The sequence below is a fragment of the Galleria mellonella genome, unplaced genomic scaffold (genome assembly GCF_026898425.1).
Source record: "Galleria mellonella isolate WM207_F2 unplaced genomic scaffold, CSIRO_AGI_GalMel_v1 utg57, whole genome shotgun sequence".
NCBI classification, from domain to species: Eukaryota; Metazoa; Arthropoda; class Insecta; order Lepidoptera; family Pyralidae; genus Galleria; species Galleria mellonella.
Genome location: NW_026442119.1, coordinates 2852639 through 2872168, shown reverse-complemented (window position 1 = coordinate 2872168; position 19530 = coordinate 2852639). Strand labels below are relative to the sequence as shown.

At 32.2% G+C, this 19530-nt stretch overlaps 1 protein-coding gene across 7 annotated transcripts in view; it reads right to left on the bottom strand.

The window, feature by feature from the left end:
- LOC113509640 (5'-3' exonuclease PLD3-like) overlaps positions 1 to 19530 on the bottom strand; it is a 53570-nt gene that overhangs the window by 7501 nt on the left and 26539 nt on the right. For 4 of the 7 annotated variants that reach the window (XM_026893012.3, XM_052899296.1, XM_052899295.1 and 1 more), the window contains exons 2-8: positions 18933 to 19045; positions 18131 to 18295; positions 17255 to 17432; positions 16683 to 16817; positions 16482 to 16604; positions 15884 to 15952; positions 9698 to 9829 (exon numbers count right to left, since the gene is read on the bottom strand). In XM_026893012.3, coding sequence (XP_026748813.1) covers positions 9698 to 9829; positions 15884 to 15952; positions 16482 to 16604; positions 16683 to 16817; positions 17255 to 17432; positions 18131 to 18295; positions 18933 to 19045 — 915 coding nt within the window. Of the gene's footprint in view, positions 1 to 9697; positions 9830 to 15883; positions 15953 to 16481; positions 16605 to 16682; positions 16818 to 17254; positions 17433 to 18130; positions 18296 to 18928; positions 19052 to 19530 lie in introns of those variants that run through there. The other 3 variants (XM_052899292.1, XM_052899294.1, XM_052899297.1) reach the window with 2 other exon arrangements.

The following is a 19530-nucleotide window of genomic DNA, read 5'->3' as shown; positions in this document are numbered from 1 at the left end:
AAACTCAGCGCAGATAAGTGTTATTTCTACGGCAATCATAATCAATACAATGCCTTTACTCTACGGTATCTAAAAAATGTCCGACATGACATAAAATACACCCTTGCAATAACCATAAAAGGCTAATAGGCTAGGTGGCAAAGGTCAAAAGTCGGCTATGCTATATAGTCCAGCGAAGCTGTATGCATAAAAACTTTTATAAGCCTTTTGCTACCCTTTTGAGTTAATCCTGTCATATATTGGTACACCAATTGAATTTGGCTTTTATAATAACACAGATAAGATTTTACTAGTAGGTAGTAATTTCATATGGCTCGTAGGCCCTCGTAGACTTGTTTATGTATTGAATGTAAAAAATTTTTCGAATGGTCCCTTTACTGTGGTAGGAAGGGGTGAAATCAATTCAACAGGGACCAGAAAACATCTGAAACAGTGAGAACTGTCTTTGAGATTTAAATAATCAAACAATAATTTGAGATTGTGTTTCACAAAAAAAAAACCGATTTCAATCGTGGCCCAATCAGTTGATTTAAAAACCAAATCGATTCATAAACGACGGAGTTATGAGGTAACAAAAAAATTCCTCCTACATTAAAGTTAGTTGAAAAAGTTAGTATTTTAAATCTTTGTAAAGATGATTGTTTATTTCCTAATAGATTTGAAGGATTGGAATTCTATAGTAGGAATACATTATGGACAAAGAAAATACGTATATATGTAGGCATTATGCGGTAAAGACCGTGGGTTGCAATTTATATCAAACAATGGTCGGTCGTCAAAGTATTTGTCAGCCCACCTGATGAAATTATAATGACTAGATATAACAGGGAGGTATTATTTTACGAGCGTAAATTACGATTTTTCGAGAATTTAATTAAACTATGTCATTTTTATGGAAAAACTTATACATCACATGCCATTACCGAAAAAAATACTGACTATTACCACGTAAGCCATTACTAAACCATTAATGACTTTACAATAAACGTTTTATGCGCGTTTGTTCCAATTTCACGCCGCCATTTGTCGAATAAGCTTACACTTTTGTACCATCGTTATTTTCGCCTTCAAACTAGTAATTATGTGGTCGATTTATTTGAAAGTCTATTTATCACTATTCTTAAGTTTTGTAAATTACATAGGTAGCGTCAGAAACTGTCAATCAAAGTAATAATATATGTAAAGAGATGATAAATAATTTAAAATTCCAAGAATGATATTTAAAAATACAAATTTGGTGTTATTACGAGTATTAAATTGTTTTACGTCTCATTCAACTGGATATAAAGAAACGAATGTGTATTATCTATTATCAATAATATACTAAATCAATCAAAATTGATTTTTTTAACAAAATAACTGGTTTAATCACAATTAAGTCGGTTTTCTTTTTTGTGGGACACAATCTTTCAAGTGATCCTTTACTTACGCCTGTATATTTTGGTGTATTTTTCTACTCCCTTCGTACGCTGTCCTAAATATTAAAAAAAAGTACTGCACACTACATTGACATATTTAAGATTATTGTCCAGAGTGGGCCAGGCCCTTTAAAAAAGGTAAATATATATCTCTCATCAATCATATATACATGATATTCTGAGGTTGGTACGGCTCATCTGGCACACCTTTAACAGGGAGAGGGTGTTAGTAATGAGGTCTAACTAACCCATTGCTAGCAATATACCCTATCAGGTTAACCTCCATGTGTTCCCCGTGGAAAACCATTGTGGTTAATTCTAGTGCAATTTGTCACGGCTAACTGACCTGCTTTCATCGTCACCTATCATCCCTCACTGGTGCTCCGCCAGTGTATACCGATAGCTCAGGCAGGGTTACCATTCCATTATCACCCATTAAATAAAAAAAAAACCTCTTAACAGGCCTATGGCGTACTATATTTTTGCTCTATCAAACACAAAAAGTATGTTTCGTCTATTAGGGAAACTTATGTCTAGTTATCATCCCTCTTTGATAATTCCCGCCATGGTAAGCAGAAGTATCGGAATATTTATCTTTTATAAAACATACCACCATAACTCCATACTACCACAAACCACATATCTTATTCACTATGTATAAATTTATCCAAGACAAAACTAAACTCAGCTTTCCTTCTATATTCATTAGCCGAAGGTGATATTTAAAATATATTTAGACACCGTTCTTTAATAGCATATTCTCTATACTATTATTAGCGACTAAGTGAATTCATTAATATTTTTATATTTCATAAGATTTTTAAAAGGTTTTTAGACTACATTTCACGAGTTCGAGTTTTGCCTATATTAATACTTTGCCATTTCATATTCCATCCAACTCTCCGGCAATGGTAAGCATCATTAACAAAACTAATTAATCTGATGTAACCAAAGGCACTCCTTCACCACATTGCATTCCAATAACACCATTCTTTTTATTTGAACCCAAAGGAGCGGACGATCCACCTAATGTACAGTGAACATTTGGAACAAAAGGACCTCCCTTGTTCAGTGAGTAACAGGTCTATAAAAATAAAAATAAATTATATTGTAAATGTAAGCACATTTTTAACGATTTTATTTCATTTTCCTCACTGATTTCTTTTAGCCGTAATTTTTCCCCGCAACGATTTAAGGTTGGCCGCCATTCTATAAATGAGTCATGAAAAGAGCTTTCCAATGACATAATTATATCCGGTCATTATTGATGGTAGGGACAATTTTATCAAATAGCTACTGTTTCTTCAGTCTCGTTTTTACTTACATATTTTTTTTATTCATTTTATGGTTTATTTATTGAACAATCTTTACTCCACAAATTAATATTTAGTCCAGTCGCTTTCAAATATTTCTCAACATTAATTGATAAATATTAATCGACAATAACAAAACAATATTTTGTTAAAATGCAAAAGAATTAATAATACGTAATTACACATGTATCTAATATAAATCTAGTGATCTCAATTGGGAAGACATGGAGCCGAGCACGAAGTATAAAATAGAGAGACCTCATCATCATATTAACAGATTATTGTTTAGTATATCATTTGATCTTCCCTGTAGTCATATAACAGGTCAAAATATAAATAAATATACAGTAGAATTTCGTTTATCCGGATATTCGATAATCCGGACTTATTCTTCTCTCACGGCTCTAATTACCGATTTAAAAATATAGTATTATGTATTAATTGGGTAAATATGTAGGTAAATTGGATAGTCCATTATCCTAGCTCGTAATTTTTTATATTGTCTAAATAACTTATGTAATTTCGTTTGATCTGACTTTAAAATGAATTATCCGGATTTTCAATTATAGGAAACACCGCTGGTTTTATTTGATTCTGATTATCGAGATTCTACTGTATATAATACAAATATAGATACATAATAATATATGAATTTAACATTTAATACCAACTATAAACAATAAAATAGAGATATCCGACGTGTATAATCGCCTCCCGTCACATCACAATACAACACTCATCGTGTATTTGTACAGTTCCACCCCCCTGTCGTTAGTTGAGCCTACAATTTGGTCTGTTTAACCTCGAACGTAATTCTGACCTTGATACGTAAATTCGTGTTGGTTATACAGACTGTAGACTATTGGGGTCTTACTATAAAAAACAGTTTAAAACAGTACCTCCTATCTAAACAGTGTTTAATAAAACTCTAATTGTTTAAAAATTGGTCCAATAATGTAATAATTTTTATTTGTAATTTTATGTGCCAAAATCCGTATTACAACAAAATTTCTTATTTTAAATACCTTTTATTTAAATGAAATAGACTTTGTTTTATTTAAACACTAATTTTCACCTGCAATTTCATTCGCGTGACCAGAATATGTATAATGACAAGAGTAAAAAGTAGTCTATATTTCATAGCCTAAAATTTCATAGTAATTGGTTAAAGCTGTTAAGGCGCTAAGAGGTAACAAACAAACAAATTCACTATCACATTTATTATAATAAACGAATGTTAATTACTGGTTATTTGATTAGAATAATTTTGTTTAATTCCGCTACCATTAGCATGCGTGCGACTGCCAACACTCGAAGATTAATTACTATTATTATTACGAGAAGTTCTACAACCTTCCATTTTGCGACACGTGTTTCAACTCTAAACGAGACATATTCAGGCAAATTAATAAATCACTACTCGGAGCCTAGTGTGTAACCGTTCAGCACCCAAACTGAGAATCTGGATTTTAGAGACACAGACGATAGACAGGTGTTACGACGTTTTCGGTATGAACAAAAACACGAATTTAAGTCGGAAAATTCGGATTTTCATTTCATGGTAGACCCCCACGTCTAAACGTTTTTTTTTTATGATCTTTATAGTCTATATAAAATGTTTGTATCAATACAAAACCTAGTGATATTCGTTAAACTGAACAACTTTCCCCAAAGGAAAATAAAAGGTCGAAATATATTAAGGTACTTCGCGAGAATTAGCTATACTTTTTGTTTTATAGCATAATGGGATGTAACAGCTGACATTTAAAAAGCTTTTACTGTAATGGACAGGTATTTAGTGAAATTATTGGAGTAAAAATTAATCTAATAATCGTGACTGGTATTTATCTTATAATCAAAATCAATAAATTTATATATAAATTTATGAACTTTTTTGCGCTCTTACTTCGCAAATATTTTCGCTAATTTTTGACCCAAGTTATTTTATACGCATATATTGATTGACCAAGATAAAAAGTATCCTATATCTATATAACTATTGATTATACCGTTAAGGCACCAAGAAGTAAGAAACAAAGCCGTTTAGTAATTTTAAAAAGTAAGGAACCTTTTTTCTTATACAAGGAACCTTCGTAAATGTGGTTTTAGTGGCGGTTGTCGCTCGAACAAACAAATATGAAGAACGGAGATTCGCTCATTTAGTCTACACTCCACCTTAATATTTCTTTCAAAAGATACAAGCCGATCTTCAGTTTTGTATTGTAGTTGTAATAAAACTTTTTCATTTCTAAGCAGAACAATACAATTGCGAGGTATATTTCAATATTCGGCGCGCATCGTCACAGATGTATCCAATCTAAAAAGCATAAGATGGCATAAGTCAGAACTTTACCAATATAGGATAGATATACATTTGAATATATTTGATTATTGTTTGAATATAACTTTATATAAAGTCAACATTCTATATGCAGTACTAAAAATTTTGCTGAGCTAATATAGTATTTAATAAGGGTTGAGCGCTGTTGTTTGAGATATAGATTTTATAACCTAGTTCAGATGCAGATGTTTAAGCTAATCCAAATGTACAAATGAATTCGTATCTACTTTTACTATAATTTCTAGCGCTGAGTTTGTTGCAATCATGGTTATGCAATAAAGTTATTATTACTGTACTAACTTTTGTCTACGACTTCGCGCGCTTGATTTCTCGTAGATTTTGTTTTTAACTATGACCCTAAATCTAAAATTCTATGTTGATATAGGTGTCAGTCAGTCAGTCACTCTGCATCCTTATATATATAATTTTTTAAGATGGGGATTGTGCTGTCAAATTGAAACTTTTCAGTGTTGACAGTACAAGCATGTTGTTATGTCATTCCTGCGGTCATATCATTTTGGACGTGCTTTGATTAAAGCAAATTGTCAGCGATAATTATTGCGATGTTTATATTTTTAAACACATTGCTGAAATCGGCTATTTCATTCAATAGAAAAATTACGAATTTAATCATTCATAGAAATAGAAAAAATAACGCTGTCACTTTGTACATGTTATTCGTACCTATTTTAGCGATGCGGAAGAGGGCCAGGTGGAGGCAGGTACATCTATGAAATAGGTAGCTAGGTAAGTGCAGAAATACAGAAATGTAAAATATTGTAAAAATTTCCACCCGTGCAAAGCCGGGACGGGCCGCTAGTATATTTATATAAATACGTATAAAATATGTATAATGTAGCTACTTAGCTTATACGTTTATCTGATCTTTGAAGCGACAATTTTGATAACGCTAACTTTTTTATTGCTTCAAAGAAAACGGCGACAAGTTGCAAGAATAGGAATACAAACTTTGTCTCAATATTAAATAAGAACAAAAGAGAAGTTCTTTTACAACTTTACCGTAAAGTTTTATTCGAAGAACTCAATATTTGTATATAATATAATATTGTATTTAATATAATACTGTACAGAATTTCACTTTATTATAAAAAATACAAGATTAATATGCGAATTATATAATTAAAACGGCCGTACACTAACTGTGATCATCTTGAAATACATCCTGTCTTTTTGATTGGTCTTACCAAAGTCTATTTAAAGAACCGCCAAAATGTTGCCAACTTAATAAAACTAAGTGAAAAATTACTCGTTACTATACGATAATCGGGTAAATACAAGATAGAAAATGTATTTCTGTTATTATTACGCTATATTGAGTATATCAGTAATATTTCAGTTTTTTTTTTTTTAAATTAACCTTGGGAAAATCCTCGTTTCAGTTTTTGAAATATATTTGTTAATAACATATTTCCAGCTAAAAGCCTTAAATAAACGCCCCTTAATTATATTCGTAACAATATAAATTTCCATAATCAATACAGCGTAGGGAACACGATCCATCCCAATACCTACGTATAATATCCGCTTTATAAATTACATCAAATTCTTTGTACCAGGTGCTGGCCTTTTCTGTATAATCGTCAGCTAATAACTCTCACGTTTCAGTAATTAATACCTTTCAGACACTTAAAGAAAGGAAGACTTATTGGTCCTTTGTGAATTCCGAACACTCAAAGCCCTTATAATCTTATTGATGTTATCAAATAAATCTGATACAAGCAGTAAAGTACCTGTTTTAAAATTTTAATACACTGTCGAATCTAATAAATTCGAATCCATCATACTGGACATTATGGCCTGCGCGAAATAGACAAATGCCGAGTCAGGCTGACTCAAATACCTACTACGTACTCAGTCAGGTACTCGAGTCCTAAATATACAGAACTCGAAAACAAATTTCGAGTATTTTTAGGGTACTCGAATACTACTTGTGTGTTTATCATGTTTTTCTGTTTCAATATCTTTTTCACATTTTCATTAATTGTCAAAGAAAAAATATTAAATTACGTACTGAACGTTTATGTACACGAAACTGGACTTTAGAAATTAATAAAAAAAAAAGTATTCGACTACAGGGTAAGTACTCGAGTACTACTTTGAGTCCTCAGACTCGAATCAGGATTCAAGTCTTTTTTTAATGAGTTCTAAAAGACTCGAATACCAAAAAAGCGACTCAGCATAATAATAGCGCGATGTGTATTTTGTTCGTGGACAAAACTCCTTGTTATATTTACCTTACTGCGGAGAATTTTAAATCCAATGAAAGGTAATCCTCGTCCTTTATTTTCATTCGGTCTTAATTAGACTCCCATTATATGCTACAATACATATGTATTGTGCAAGTACAAGTCTTATATAAAGGAAAATAATATTCGTCAACGTTTTGTAGTTGCCTTTACATGTACAAACCATCTAAGTTCAAACTTTACGATCCAACTGTTACATTCAAAATAGAGCATTTTATACTAAACGCTAAAGATAGCCTAATTTCTACAAAACGATACGGCCATCCATTAAATCAGCAATCAATTAAGAAACCATCATTAAAATTGATTCATCCGTTTAGAAGCTACAGCGCCATAAAAAAGGGTTTCTAATACATACATAAAACACACCTTTTACGTCGGCAGATAATAAAAACAAATTATGTGTCAAATTAAATATCCTAGCCAACTCTACACCAATTGCGTTATAAATAACACCGGTTCCAGAAACATTCCACGTCTCTTGTAGACAAATTATGGTCTTATTTTTTTTTTAACATAAAATCCAACTTGAAAGATATATACACCTTTTGATCGATGGCAAGAAATAAACAAGACCTTTTATTCGCTTTGCCGTCGACAGCTGAGTCAGCGCATTCCCAAGGTTAACGGATGAAGCTACCATAAAAGCATTAAATGGAAAGGCTAGGGTAGCTAGCTAGCACTCTCATGTTATTGGCAATTTAAAACCGTTCCGACGTCTGGCTTTAACGACCACAGTTATGGGTTTACTTTTAACTGCCAACTAATTTTGCCATCGTAGAGTTCATATAAACACGAGGACGTACTTACACGGTTTATTAGATAAAAATGAGCTAAGAACCCAATTGAAGAAAGTGATCGTCGCCTATAGACAGACATGAATAGTTTGGACATAGCAAAATGCACCGCGAAACCCACGTTACACCTTATTCCCGAGGACAAAATTATTAGATTTCCATACACGGCCATATTCCATCTTTCAAACCAAAACACAGCTATATTCCACCTTCTAACCAAAACACAGCCATGCATGCTACTACTGTGCGACACAGACGCCAGAAACTGGTCTGATCTATCAAGAATACTGTGATTGATTATAGCGTTATAGCTTTTTCATTCTTTTATTAATACGAAGTTTGTAATAGTCATTTTATCCAGTCATAGTTTTTTTATTGTACAGTTAACTCTTATTTGAAAAAAGCAACAGCTGTGTTTCTTGCTCGTGCTTCTCAGCTGAAATTGCATTCTGAATTGTAGATTCATAATAAATGACTATTCAAAAATGCTTATTATTAAGTTTACTTGAATAAAAGTTATTTTTATTTTTTTATTATTTATTTAAGTGCAGAGAAATAGGTACTCAAGCAAACGACTTAAATATGTATTTGTACAAAACTACCGTCAAGTTAAAGCAGCATATCGTATTCAGTGTACTAAACCCTTTATATGGAAATAACTAGAATTTTTGACTGACAAAACAAAGCGATCGATACAACAATTGAATAACAATTAATAGAAGTAAGTAATAACAAAATTATTGACGCCGGTGTACGTACGTAATAACAAAAATTACACTTCAATTCGATTGACAAAATAGAGCGGTCGCTCGATCAATTAAAATAACAATTAATTGACAAGATAGAGTGGTCGATTCGATTAATTGAAACAACAATTAAGGAAAAAGTAATAATTAAATTCTGGGCGTTCACGTTTTTCGCCTTTTTCAAATGGATGAAAATGGATTGGTTACACCGCCTGCGCTATTAATCTATACTGGGCCACTCTACCGGTAATCAAAATACCGGAAAAAACATATACATATATAACAATATACTTATATATTAAAAAAAAGATATACAACAATGTATGTCTTTTTACAAACTAAATATCGATCGGGAGTCTTGTAAAACGTAACGTTGCGTACCAACGCGTTACGTAACATTGTTTTTTTTTTTTATTTAAGTAAAAAACAAGATATTGAAATTTTCCAAGTTGGCATCTCTTTTCCTTATGTTTCACGGGAGATCCCTACACTGGATTGAATGTTATTTTTATTTTGTTTCCGTTGACTATTCATTAATGTTGTGACTTTTAGATAAAAATGGCCACTTGAGTGGTACGTAACGTTTAGAGAGGAGAGTGGGGTACAGAAAAATATTACGACGCGTTACATGGGAGAGGGAGAGTAAAAAATCTTTAAAAATTGCGTTACGTAATACTTGAACACCCCCTTTACCTCTCCTAAACACCAAGGTGTAATAATATAATATAATAATACCTCCAGTCCCTATAATTACAAGTTAAACTAAATTTGAAAAGTTTACAAGAATCCAATAATAGGTACATAATAGTACTCACGGTAATAAAGACATCGTAGTTGTGAGATCCATCCGTGATGTTGATGGGATGTTCCATGTTGATGTCGGTGCTCAGCTCAGCCGGCCAGCTGTCCGGAACAACTGCATCAGGAGCCCCGAGGCTCCAATACACCTATGAAAACATTAAATCAGAAATAGATTAAAAAGAAATATTAAAATTACACGTACCTACATATCATAAATTACACATTGAATATCATAAATTACACATTGACACTCCTTTTCACTTTAGGTGTTGCTGAAAGAGGACTTTTTTAGAGTTAAGCTTGCCTTTGTACATTTGATTACGCCTGTCATATTTTTATGTATAATTAGTGTGTACAATAAAGTATTAAATAAATAAATAAAAATCAATTGAAATGAAAAAATCAATATTACTAACGTCAACGAGGCAACACAATAAAGGTAAACGAAGTGAAAGACAACCCACCAAGAAATATATTGACGACTTTCAAAATATTGGAGATAGTGGATATATTACATATTTTTATATATAGGAAAAATATAATATATATGAATTACAAAAGACTACAAACAAACAAAACAAAAAATACTATAAACAGTTTTATTACTATGTGGTCCCGGCATAGAATGGACTAGCTTTTCCTTTCTCGTGGGCGTCGTAAGAGACGACTAAGTTAATGATAAAAGGATGGGCAGCAGCGTCCCTCTTAAAACGTCATCAAAGCCTAACCGCGGTTGCCAATCCGCCTGCCACGCGTGGCAACTACTCGCAACTCACTTCCCTCCCCTTATAGAGGAGGCCTATGTTCAGCAGTGGACAGTTAACGGTTAATATAATAATAATAACCTAATTCAGAATAAAAAAAATCGAATAGAGAATTGAGAATACAGAATTGAAAAAAGAATAGTCTATTGTCATTAAAATTCTACATATACTGCGCCACAACCCAGTAGCTATTCTAAGAAATAAACTTCTACGTATATGATTAAGTAACAAGTTGACTTGCAAGAAGCTCGTTTATATTACAACAATGAGCCGTGTTAGCTTTACTGAACTGAACGTAGGAGTTTGGTGCAACCCTGTGCCAGTTTCAAGCAACAAAGGAAAACTTGGTTTAAGATTTCCACAGCCGTACAGGGTGATGTTACCGCATACATTAATATAGGAGTTACAACATGTTGTTGAATGAAATGAATGGAAACTAGTGATTTAAAAAAAAAAGAAAATCCTAAAAAAAGAAAAATTCATTAATATCAAGATTTTTTTCGTTTTAGGGAAAATAATAAGTTACTTTTTTGTTATTTCGATTAAAATAAATGCAAAGAATCTTTCACTGAGAACTACTATGACTTTTGACTACAAAAAAAAAATTATGTAAAAAATTGTAATTTTTGAAAGTGGCCTTTATATTGTAAATTAATTTCGTCCCTAATTTTAATGCATAATATTAATTCATTCTAAAATTAACAATGTGGTATGCGTTACAATTCGACTTTATATAAAAACATCCATAATCATTTTTTAACTTTAATTCTATAACATCGCATAATACCTAATAATAATATACACACTTGACCGATTTGTCACTATTACACACAATGTGCAGTTCTTAAGAAAGGCTTTGTTTAACTCAGACAAAGAGGGAGGGCTTGAGGGTTTTGGCATTGAAACATATTTCCAATAACTATATTGTTTATATTCAGACATTGAGACCTACATTACTAAATAATCATTAAGTACATTATTTTGAGCAGAAAGGTAAATAGAGCTGTGTGGTCTCGGCATTGAATAGGCCACCCCTTCCTTTCCCGTGGATGTCATAAGAGAACTTAGGAAATTAACGGTCGAGAAATGAACAACAGCGTCCCTCTAAAAACATCACCAAAGCCTAACTGCGGTTGCCAATCCGCCTGCCACACGTAACAACTATTGGCAAAACCTGCCCAAGGGGGAGGTCTACAATCAGCATTAGACACTTAACAGATGATGTCGTCATAGAAATAGTACGTATTTATATAACAACAGTTAGGATTCATATGTAAAATTATGTACCCGTCTCTAAAATTATTATTATATTTACATAAAATCAACAATTGTTTTGATAAACTATGACGCAATAACGTTACACGAACGACTTAGTTATATTCCTGAGTGATTATTATGAACTTTATAGCTTGTAGCTCAGCACAACGGTTACAACAAATAATTTAACTACATTTATTACTACCTAGTTAATTTTATGACATGGAACGGTCAATAAATATGTCCCGGATGTTTAGTGACCGAGATAAAAAGTAGCCTTCTCTGTCCCATATAGTACGTGTATAAAAAACTTCATAGTCATTAGTTAAGACCTTAAAGCAACAAAAAACTCACTTTTTCATTAAAAATATTAATACGTATTGTAATTAGGTCAACCCTACGATGCATCACCATAATGTTAACACAAATAACATTACTGAAATACCATAACAAAACACCCCGACTTCTAAACAGTAATCAACGTGACAAGCACCATGATAAACATTTCGGAACTAAGTGGGAGAAAGCATTCCTTTATGGGGTTTTCATGAAAATAATATATAAAGCTCCACCTTCCATAATTTGTTGACATTGACTAAACAAATCTGAAATGACTTGAGTCACCCTTCTTTCTCTGTTATTTTTTAAACGACAACGCTACGCATTTCCGATTCAGTCGAAAGCAATGTAAGTACTTTATATACAGTGTAGTTAGACACTACTTAATACTTTATATAGGCTACCTATCTTCACACCAGTTTCATAGCGGAGTAAAGAGTGTAGTTAGACACTACTTAATTTGGTAATTAATCATAAAACGTCAATCCACTCATAAACATATTTTAGCTATTGTTTTGTCTTGTCCTTGTTCTTGTGTTTTGTCCTTTTCATTTACACAAATTTCTCAATTTAACAAAATACTGTAATAGTTAAAGTAGGATTGTAGAACGTCTTAGTTTTTAAGAATAAGGGAGAATGTATTTGGAGGTACCTTCGTGTGATAATTGATTTTTTTTTTAATATAAGCCAGAACGGCAAACTAGCTGATGGTCCACCTGATGGAAAGTGGTAACCGTCGCCTATAGACATGAGCAGCAACAGACACAACAGAGCACACTGTCTCACCCATGATACTTCCCATACGTTGCCATTCTTGAAGACTCAGGTGTTATTCCTCTGTACCCTGTAAATTCACGCCATATCCCACCCTTCAAACCGAAACACAGCCATGTAAACACAACTGTTTTACGGTTGAAACACGAATGGGACAAGCAAACGAGTTTTGTACAAAGTCTCCCTCTAGTAGCAGGCCATAGGCCATAGCCTACGAATACAGCTTACAATCAAGCAAACAGTATGCTTGATTTTATGAATGAACCCTCATGATTTTTCAATTCGAGTATAAAGGGCGGATAATTCAATTAATAAAACTACATCATGAGTAGTTTCCCCTATTGACTGCCACGATGAACCATTGGGAACCATCTGTGTAAGTCTACTTCTTATAAATAACATATCGTCATAGTCGTAGAATACTGACAGATCTTTATATGTAATATTTGTCAGATCTGTCAGTATTCTACGACTATGACGATATAGTCATTCCATCTACTGGTGAATTGGGAAGGGGACTGTTAGTATCGAAGGCCCCATTACTAATAATCCCGTTGCTAGCAATATACCCGCCCTATAAAGTCGACCTATAAGGAGACCATAATGGTTAATTCTTGAATTCGTCACAATAGGATATCTGACCTGCTTTCATCCTCACCTACAGATGCCCCGTCAATATATATGTACCAACAGCACAAGCGGGGCTACCATTCCGTTTCCGCCCATAAAAAAAATAGTAAGATGCTCAAGCCATTAGATATAGTTGGAGCATATTATATAATTACTAGCGATCCGCTTCGACTTCGCGCGTGTAGAAAGAGGATAAATTTAAAATTATGACAAATTTATTCTTACTCCGTCATCACACGAAAAGATTAAGCATTATCGATTATTTAATAAACAAAGAAGTTTGTGACATGCAAATTTAATTGCATTGCATGCATTAGTTAGAAAGCTAAAAATAAACGTGTCGCCATTTCACAAGGTTTCCCCTCGCGTTCTACCAGTCCTTGTTCTGGCAATGACTGTTGAAACGATATGGCAGATCGTAAACATGTAGCCATGGAATGTAAAATGCAATTAATTTCGGTGTATTTTTATACTACTACGGTAGCAAACAAGCATACGGCACGTCTGATGTGAAACGGGGTTACGGGGCCTATAGACGCCTGTAACACTAGGGATGTCTCATGCGCATTGCCGACCCTTAAAAAACCTTAAAATATGCCCTTTTTGCTCCAGTCTCTAGGGAAAACCTCGGCAAAAAGATCATTCCGCAACCTCATATATATATGTATATAATATCTCATAGTGTCATCTGAATCGCTATTCATATTAGGCATTTATTGTTAACTACTGCAAGTAAGCTTCCTTCATTACGGTCTAAACTTATTTGTATGACTGTACGCTGATTTCCCCAAGAATATCAATTTTATTACCAATTTTTATTAATGCCAATTTATTTTTTAAGATGCTTTAATTTCTGTCAAGCTTATTGTCTTTATTTATTACGGTTATAATTCCAACATTTTCAACAAATAAAAATGTTATTTTAAAAACGTCTAATGCGCTGTCAACATGCGACAGCGTCCGTGACAAACACGATATTGAAATTGCGCAATTATGTTACAAAATAACAATGTAAGCAACTTCAATTCAAAGTAACACAATATATAAATACCATATTTACCTACGTAGGGAGTACCTTAATAGGTAGTAAGATTACTAAAGGAAGACCGTTCAAAATATCGAATGTTTTTTTATGGACGATAATGGACTGGTAACCCCGCCTGCGCTAACGGTATACACTGGCGGGGCACCAGTGAGAGATGATAGGTTAGAATGAAAAAGCAGGTCAGTTAGCCTATCGTGATGAATACACCTAGAATTCAGTACGATAGTTTCCACGTGGAAGTCGACCTGATAAAGTATATTGCTAGCAATGAAACTGCTAATCCGTATTACTAACAATACCAAGGTTGATGATCTCCTGATGTCATGTCCGTCTTTCTCCCGTGAAGCAGATGTGACTGTGTTTCAGTTTGAAGGGTGAAATATGGTAATGAAATTAAAGACCACGAAGGCATAACACCATCATCACACATCACTGCAGCCGTTAACTGTCCACTGCTGAACATAGGCCTCTCCTAGTTTATGGCAGTAGTTGTCACGCTTGGCAGACGGGTTAAAAACCGCAGTTAAGTATGTTTTAAGAGGGACGCTGTTTCCCACCAACTAACAACGATATATGTATTGGCGATTATTATCACTTTCCAACGGGTGGGCCGTCAGCTTGCTTGCCATTCTAAGTCACAAAAAAAAAAGAATAAAACAAAGAATCTAAATAATTTAATTAAATTCTTCTCCTTCCAAATAGAAGGATGAACTGCAGAATATATGCAACTTGTATGGCGGAAGCCAGAAGGTAAGTTTGAAATTTTCACAGGTTTATATGTATCGATGTAGTTAGGACCAAAATTAACAAATGACGTGTCGTTCTCACTCTTTGCCTTAGGTCAAAATGACTACTTAAATAGGTTGTGAACTAAGCTGTATAAGTTACTAGTTTTTTAACTATCCCACCGCAACTCTTTAAATTTCCGTAACTAAAAGTATCTAAAATATTGACTGGGGATGTAAGGTACCATCATTCAAAATTTCTTTAAATCGGTCCAACAGTTTCGAAGATTAGCCCGTAAATAGACAGAGAAACAAAAAATTAGAAAAAAATCTAGGTGTGATATTTCACTTCTAACATCCCCCTAACTCGGTTTTTAACGTCTTTTTTTTTTGTCTATGTACAGACATTCGACCTCTACAGTTTTATTATATGTATAGATTAGGCCTCGTGTTTTTAGGGGAAAATTTTTCTAAGTCAGTTGGAATGTCATGCTACATGCAAAATGAACGATTTATTTAATAATGGATATGGGGAGGCAGGAGTGAAGTGTCAAACTCTATTAAATATTTTCAAATGGAAAAAATCAATTTGTGTGTCAACCAAATTTCACCCATTGTCCCCCCACTCTGCCCCTCCTCCTAGTATGCGACTCGTATTATACTTACATCAAACACCTTCCCCAAGTCTTTGGCGAGACAGGTACAGTTGTAGGCGACTATACCGAGCTCTTTCACCTAGAAATAAAATCCACTATTAGCCAAATAATCATGAATTTCTTCTTCCAAAAAATACTAAATTAGCAGGCATTTATTCAGGGTTACTCTAATCCATCCGTTGACCCATTCACTTGCTATATATCATTATATACTATATATCTTTTATGTAACCACAAAAGATAAAAGAAGCGAAGTTAAATTATTAAAATAATAATGTAAGTTTTTATTTTTAATAAGTATTTCCCTATTTCAACCCATTGTTCCTTAGGCTTTTGTTAAGTTTTTTTTTAAGTTTCATAAGTATATAATATCAATAGATTTGGTTTACTGCACTCATTCGCTTACTCACTGTGGCATATGATGTAACAAAGAGCGAAGAAATCCAGTGATAACGTCTATGAAAATCGATTCATGTAATACAGTAAATATTGCTGTACTAGAAAATTTTACATAGGAGAATTTTTAACAAAAAATGGTGTTCCCTAAATCGCGTAATATCGCTTATAAACGAGTATTATATGGTAAAACACTTGAAACTTCTTTCTACCTGTGTGAGTGATCGCCAATCCATATTAGCACTGCCGATGTAGAAATGTGTTCTATCAATAATCCAGAACTTCGTGTGTAACAGTCCATTTCCTAGCAATTTGGAGAAGTTTAAACTCCTCACCTGCAAACAGTAAAAAATATAACAAAAACAAATAATAATTATAAAAAAAAAAAATCATGATAAGTCAGCAGCACAAACCTGGGCAGCTTTCTTCTTAACTAAATATTCAGTATCTATATTAGGGTATAACTTAGTGGGCCAATTTTGAGCAATTTTTAAATTAATATTTCTTTTAGACCCAGCAGCGTATAAAGCTTGGAACACTTGTTCTCCCTGGAAAAAATATTATAATTTAAAACAGATTCGCAACAGATATAGAATAAGTATTCAGCTTCTATAAGGAATGTAGAAGCATTTAAATGAACTACCATTTTAATACCATAGAACCATATATACAACATAATAGGACCATCACCCCTTCAATCAGTTACAACCATCACTCCTTGTGATATGGAATGCTTTTATTTTCTGCTTTTTATATATATCATCATCATCATTTTCCTACCCTTATCCCAATTATATAAATTTTGGGATGAATGTAATATGTTTTTATCCATATTACCCAAGGTTTTAGCTCTTAGTTTTACTACCGACTGCCTGCCTGATGTCAACCCTCCTTGGGAATATATATATACATAAATTTCTAGGCAAAATTCTGATAATGCAATTTAAAAAAATCACCTACAATTATACCAATTTCATTAACTTACCTCTATAGAGGAATTATAAGGATATTCTTCATTAAATCTAAGAGACCAATAGTAAGACGCTATTTCAATAGTCGTTTGAGCTTCATCAATTAAATCTAGCCACACATTCTTTGTGGCTAGATGTGTTATATTAGGAGGGTACATATGACCTTCCGGTATACTTTCTACTAATGATAACCTAAAACGTAAAATAATGATAATTAATTTTATGACTTTCGAAATCGTTAAGCTTTATCAGCATGAATAAACAAGCATGAAGGGAAAATGATTTATTACGAACTAACATTAATGACAACTAGTTTTAATATGACATAGGACAGAGTTCAAGGAAAATTAATTAATTTTTCAACTAACTCCGAAATGGTGTTTGTTTGTGTTGTTATTATCACTATTATAAAGCGCGAGTATTAGTTATAGGTTGTTATTAGTTGTAGTTGTTTGTTCATAATATTTATAATTGTAAATTCTATGTACAGATATTTTTTAATACTAAATAATAAAAGTAGAATAATATTATTTCATTCTATTTCTATTTTACTTTATTCTATTAGCATCAAATTTATAATCATTTAATATTGTTTACAAAAAAATACTTGAAACATAAATAAAATTTGCCTGTGACCATACTTAGTTCCTTGATTTACAAAACAAATTCATAAAAACAATTAGCAATATTATGATTATTAAGATGCACATATTAAATAAAAACCTTTTTGAAGTTGGTTAAAAAACTGTAAAATTTTTTGAAGAATCTTTCCAATAGACAACAACATTCTGAATCCAGCAACACTATCATAAAAAAATGGATAATTTAGAAGTATTTATAATATTTTATTTTTTAATTAAGAATTATTTCTATTTTATTCTAATACTGACCTACACTCATCTGAGCAATGTAAGCTAACAGGAGCCATTGGTGGTGTCGTGGGCACCACGTTAGGCTGATCAAGCAGTGGTACCAACACAACCAACACAATCAGGACTATTACTATCGATACTGGAATACAGGATGGTCGACACCATATACTTCTTTTTTTTCTTCTGGCAAAATAAACCATGACAGTTAATAGATTATACATCTTTCTTTTTATACATGTATTAAACAATCTTTGTATGTCTTTATATCAAAATAATAGTGTATAAAATATATAAATAGAATAAAAAAGTTCTGTATTAATTTAATATGCACTATAGGGATATCAAAGCTAATGAAGCTTTATTTTCATGAAAAATTAATGAAAATAAGTAATTATATTGTTAAGACAGTATTTCATACTGCATACCTGATGATCAAGAAATTTACAATAAAATTATAATAATAATTTATTAATTAATGTTTCTATAATGTAGAAATTGTAATTCATAAAAATTACACTAATGAATGTAAACTATGGGTATATACATGAAAATAAAGACTATTTATATCAAGTTTAATTTAAAATAGTCATGATATTGGTTAAGAAATTAAAGCACCAACATTGAAACTCACTTTTACATTCATAATATTTGTAAAGGTTTGTAATTATAAAGAATATATAACATTATACATTAAGAAACTAAAAGTGTTATATATTATTATATTTCATGATTGAGACATAATACAATTATAGAATGTACATATGTATTGAATTTAAATCTGTGTAAATGAATTTAAGCATTTTTATATGTTTATACTCACTTGTCATTATAACTGTTTCCATTCTCATCTCTCATCATAAATATCTGCTCCCACTGCTCCAACTCTTCATCAGATGATGAAGCGTTCCCCACACTCCCAGATTCTAATACAGTCTAAAAAAAATATAAGTTTTCATCAGATATGTCTCATAAATATACCTAAAACCAATTGTTATTTGTCATTAAGTTTCCCCATAAATATAATTCAATTTCAACAAAATTAATATGGGAATAAGACCAACAGAAGAAAACTCTTTCATTTATACCTACTTAAACTAATTCAAAATTGCCAAAAATATCTCAAAAATACACAATAATTAGATTGCATTCCACGATTTCCACAACTTCAAATGTAGCAAAACCAGTTACTTTGGTTTCAAAACTAAACTATTGAACTAAGTTTGATAAAAATTTTATGGGATGAACCTGTAAGTATATACTTTCAGATAAAGAATATTGTAAGTCGGTTTATAACTAATTTAAATATTAGGTAACAAACATTAAAAATATAACCAAACTGAGAGTCCCCTCCTTTTTAAATTTGATTGTTTTGAATTTTAATTTCTTTGAGTTGCAAATACATAAATAGCAACCAATTA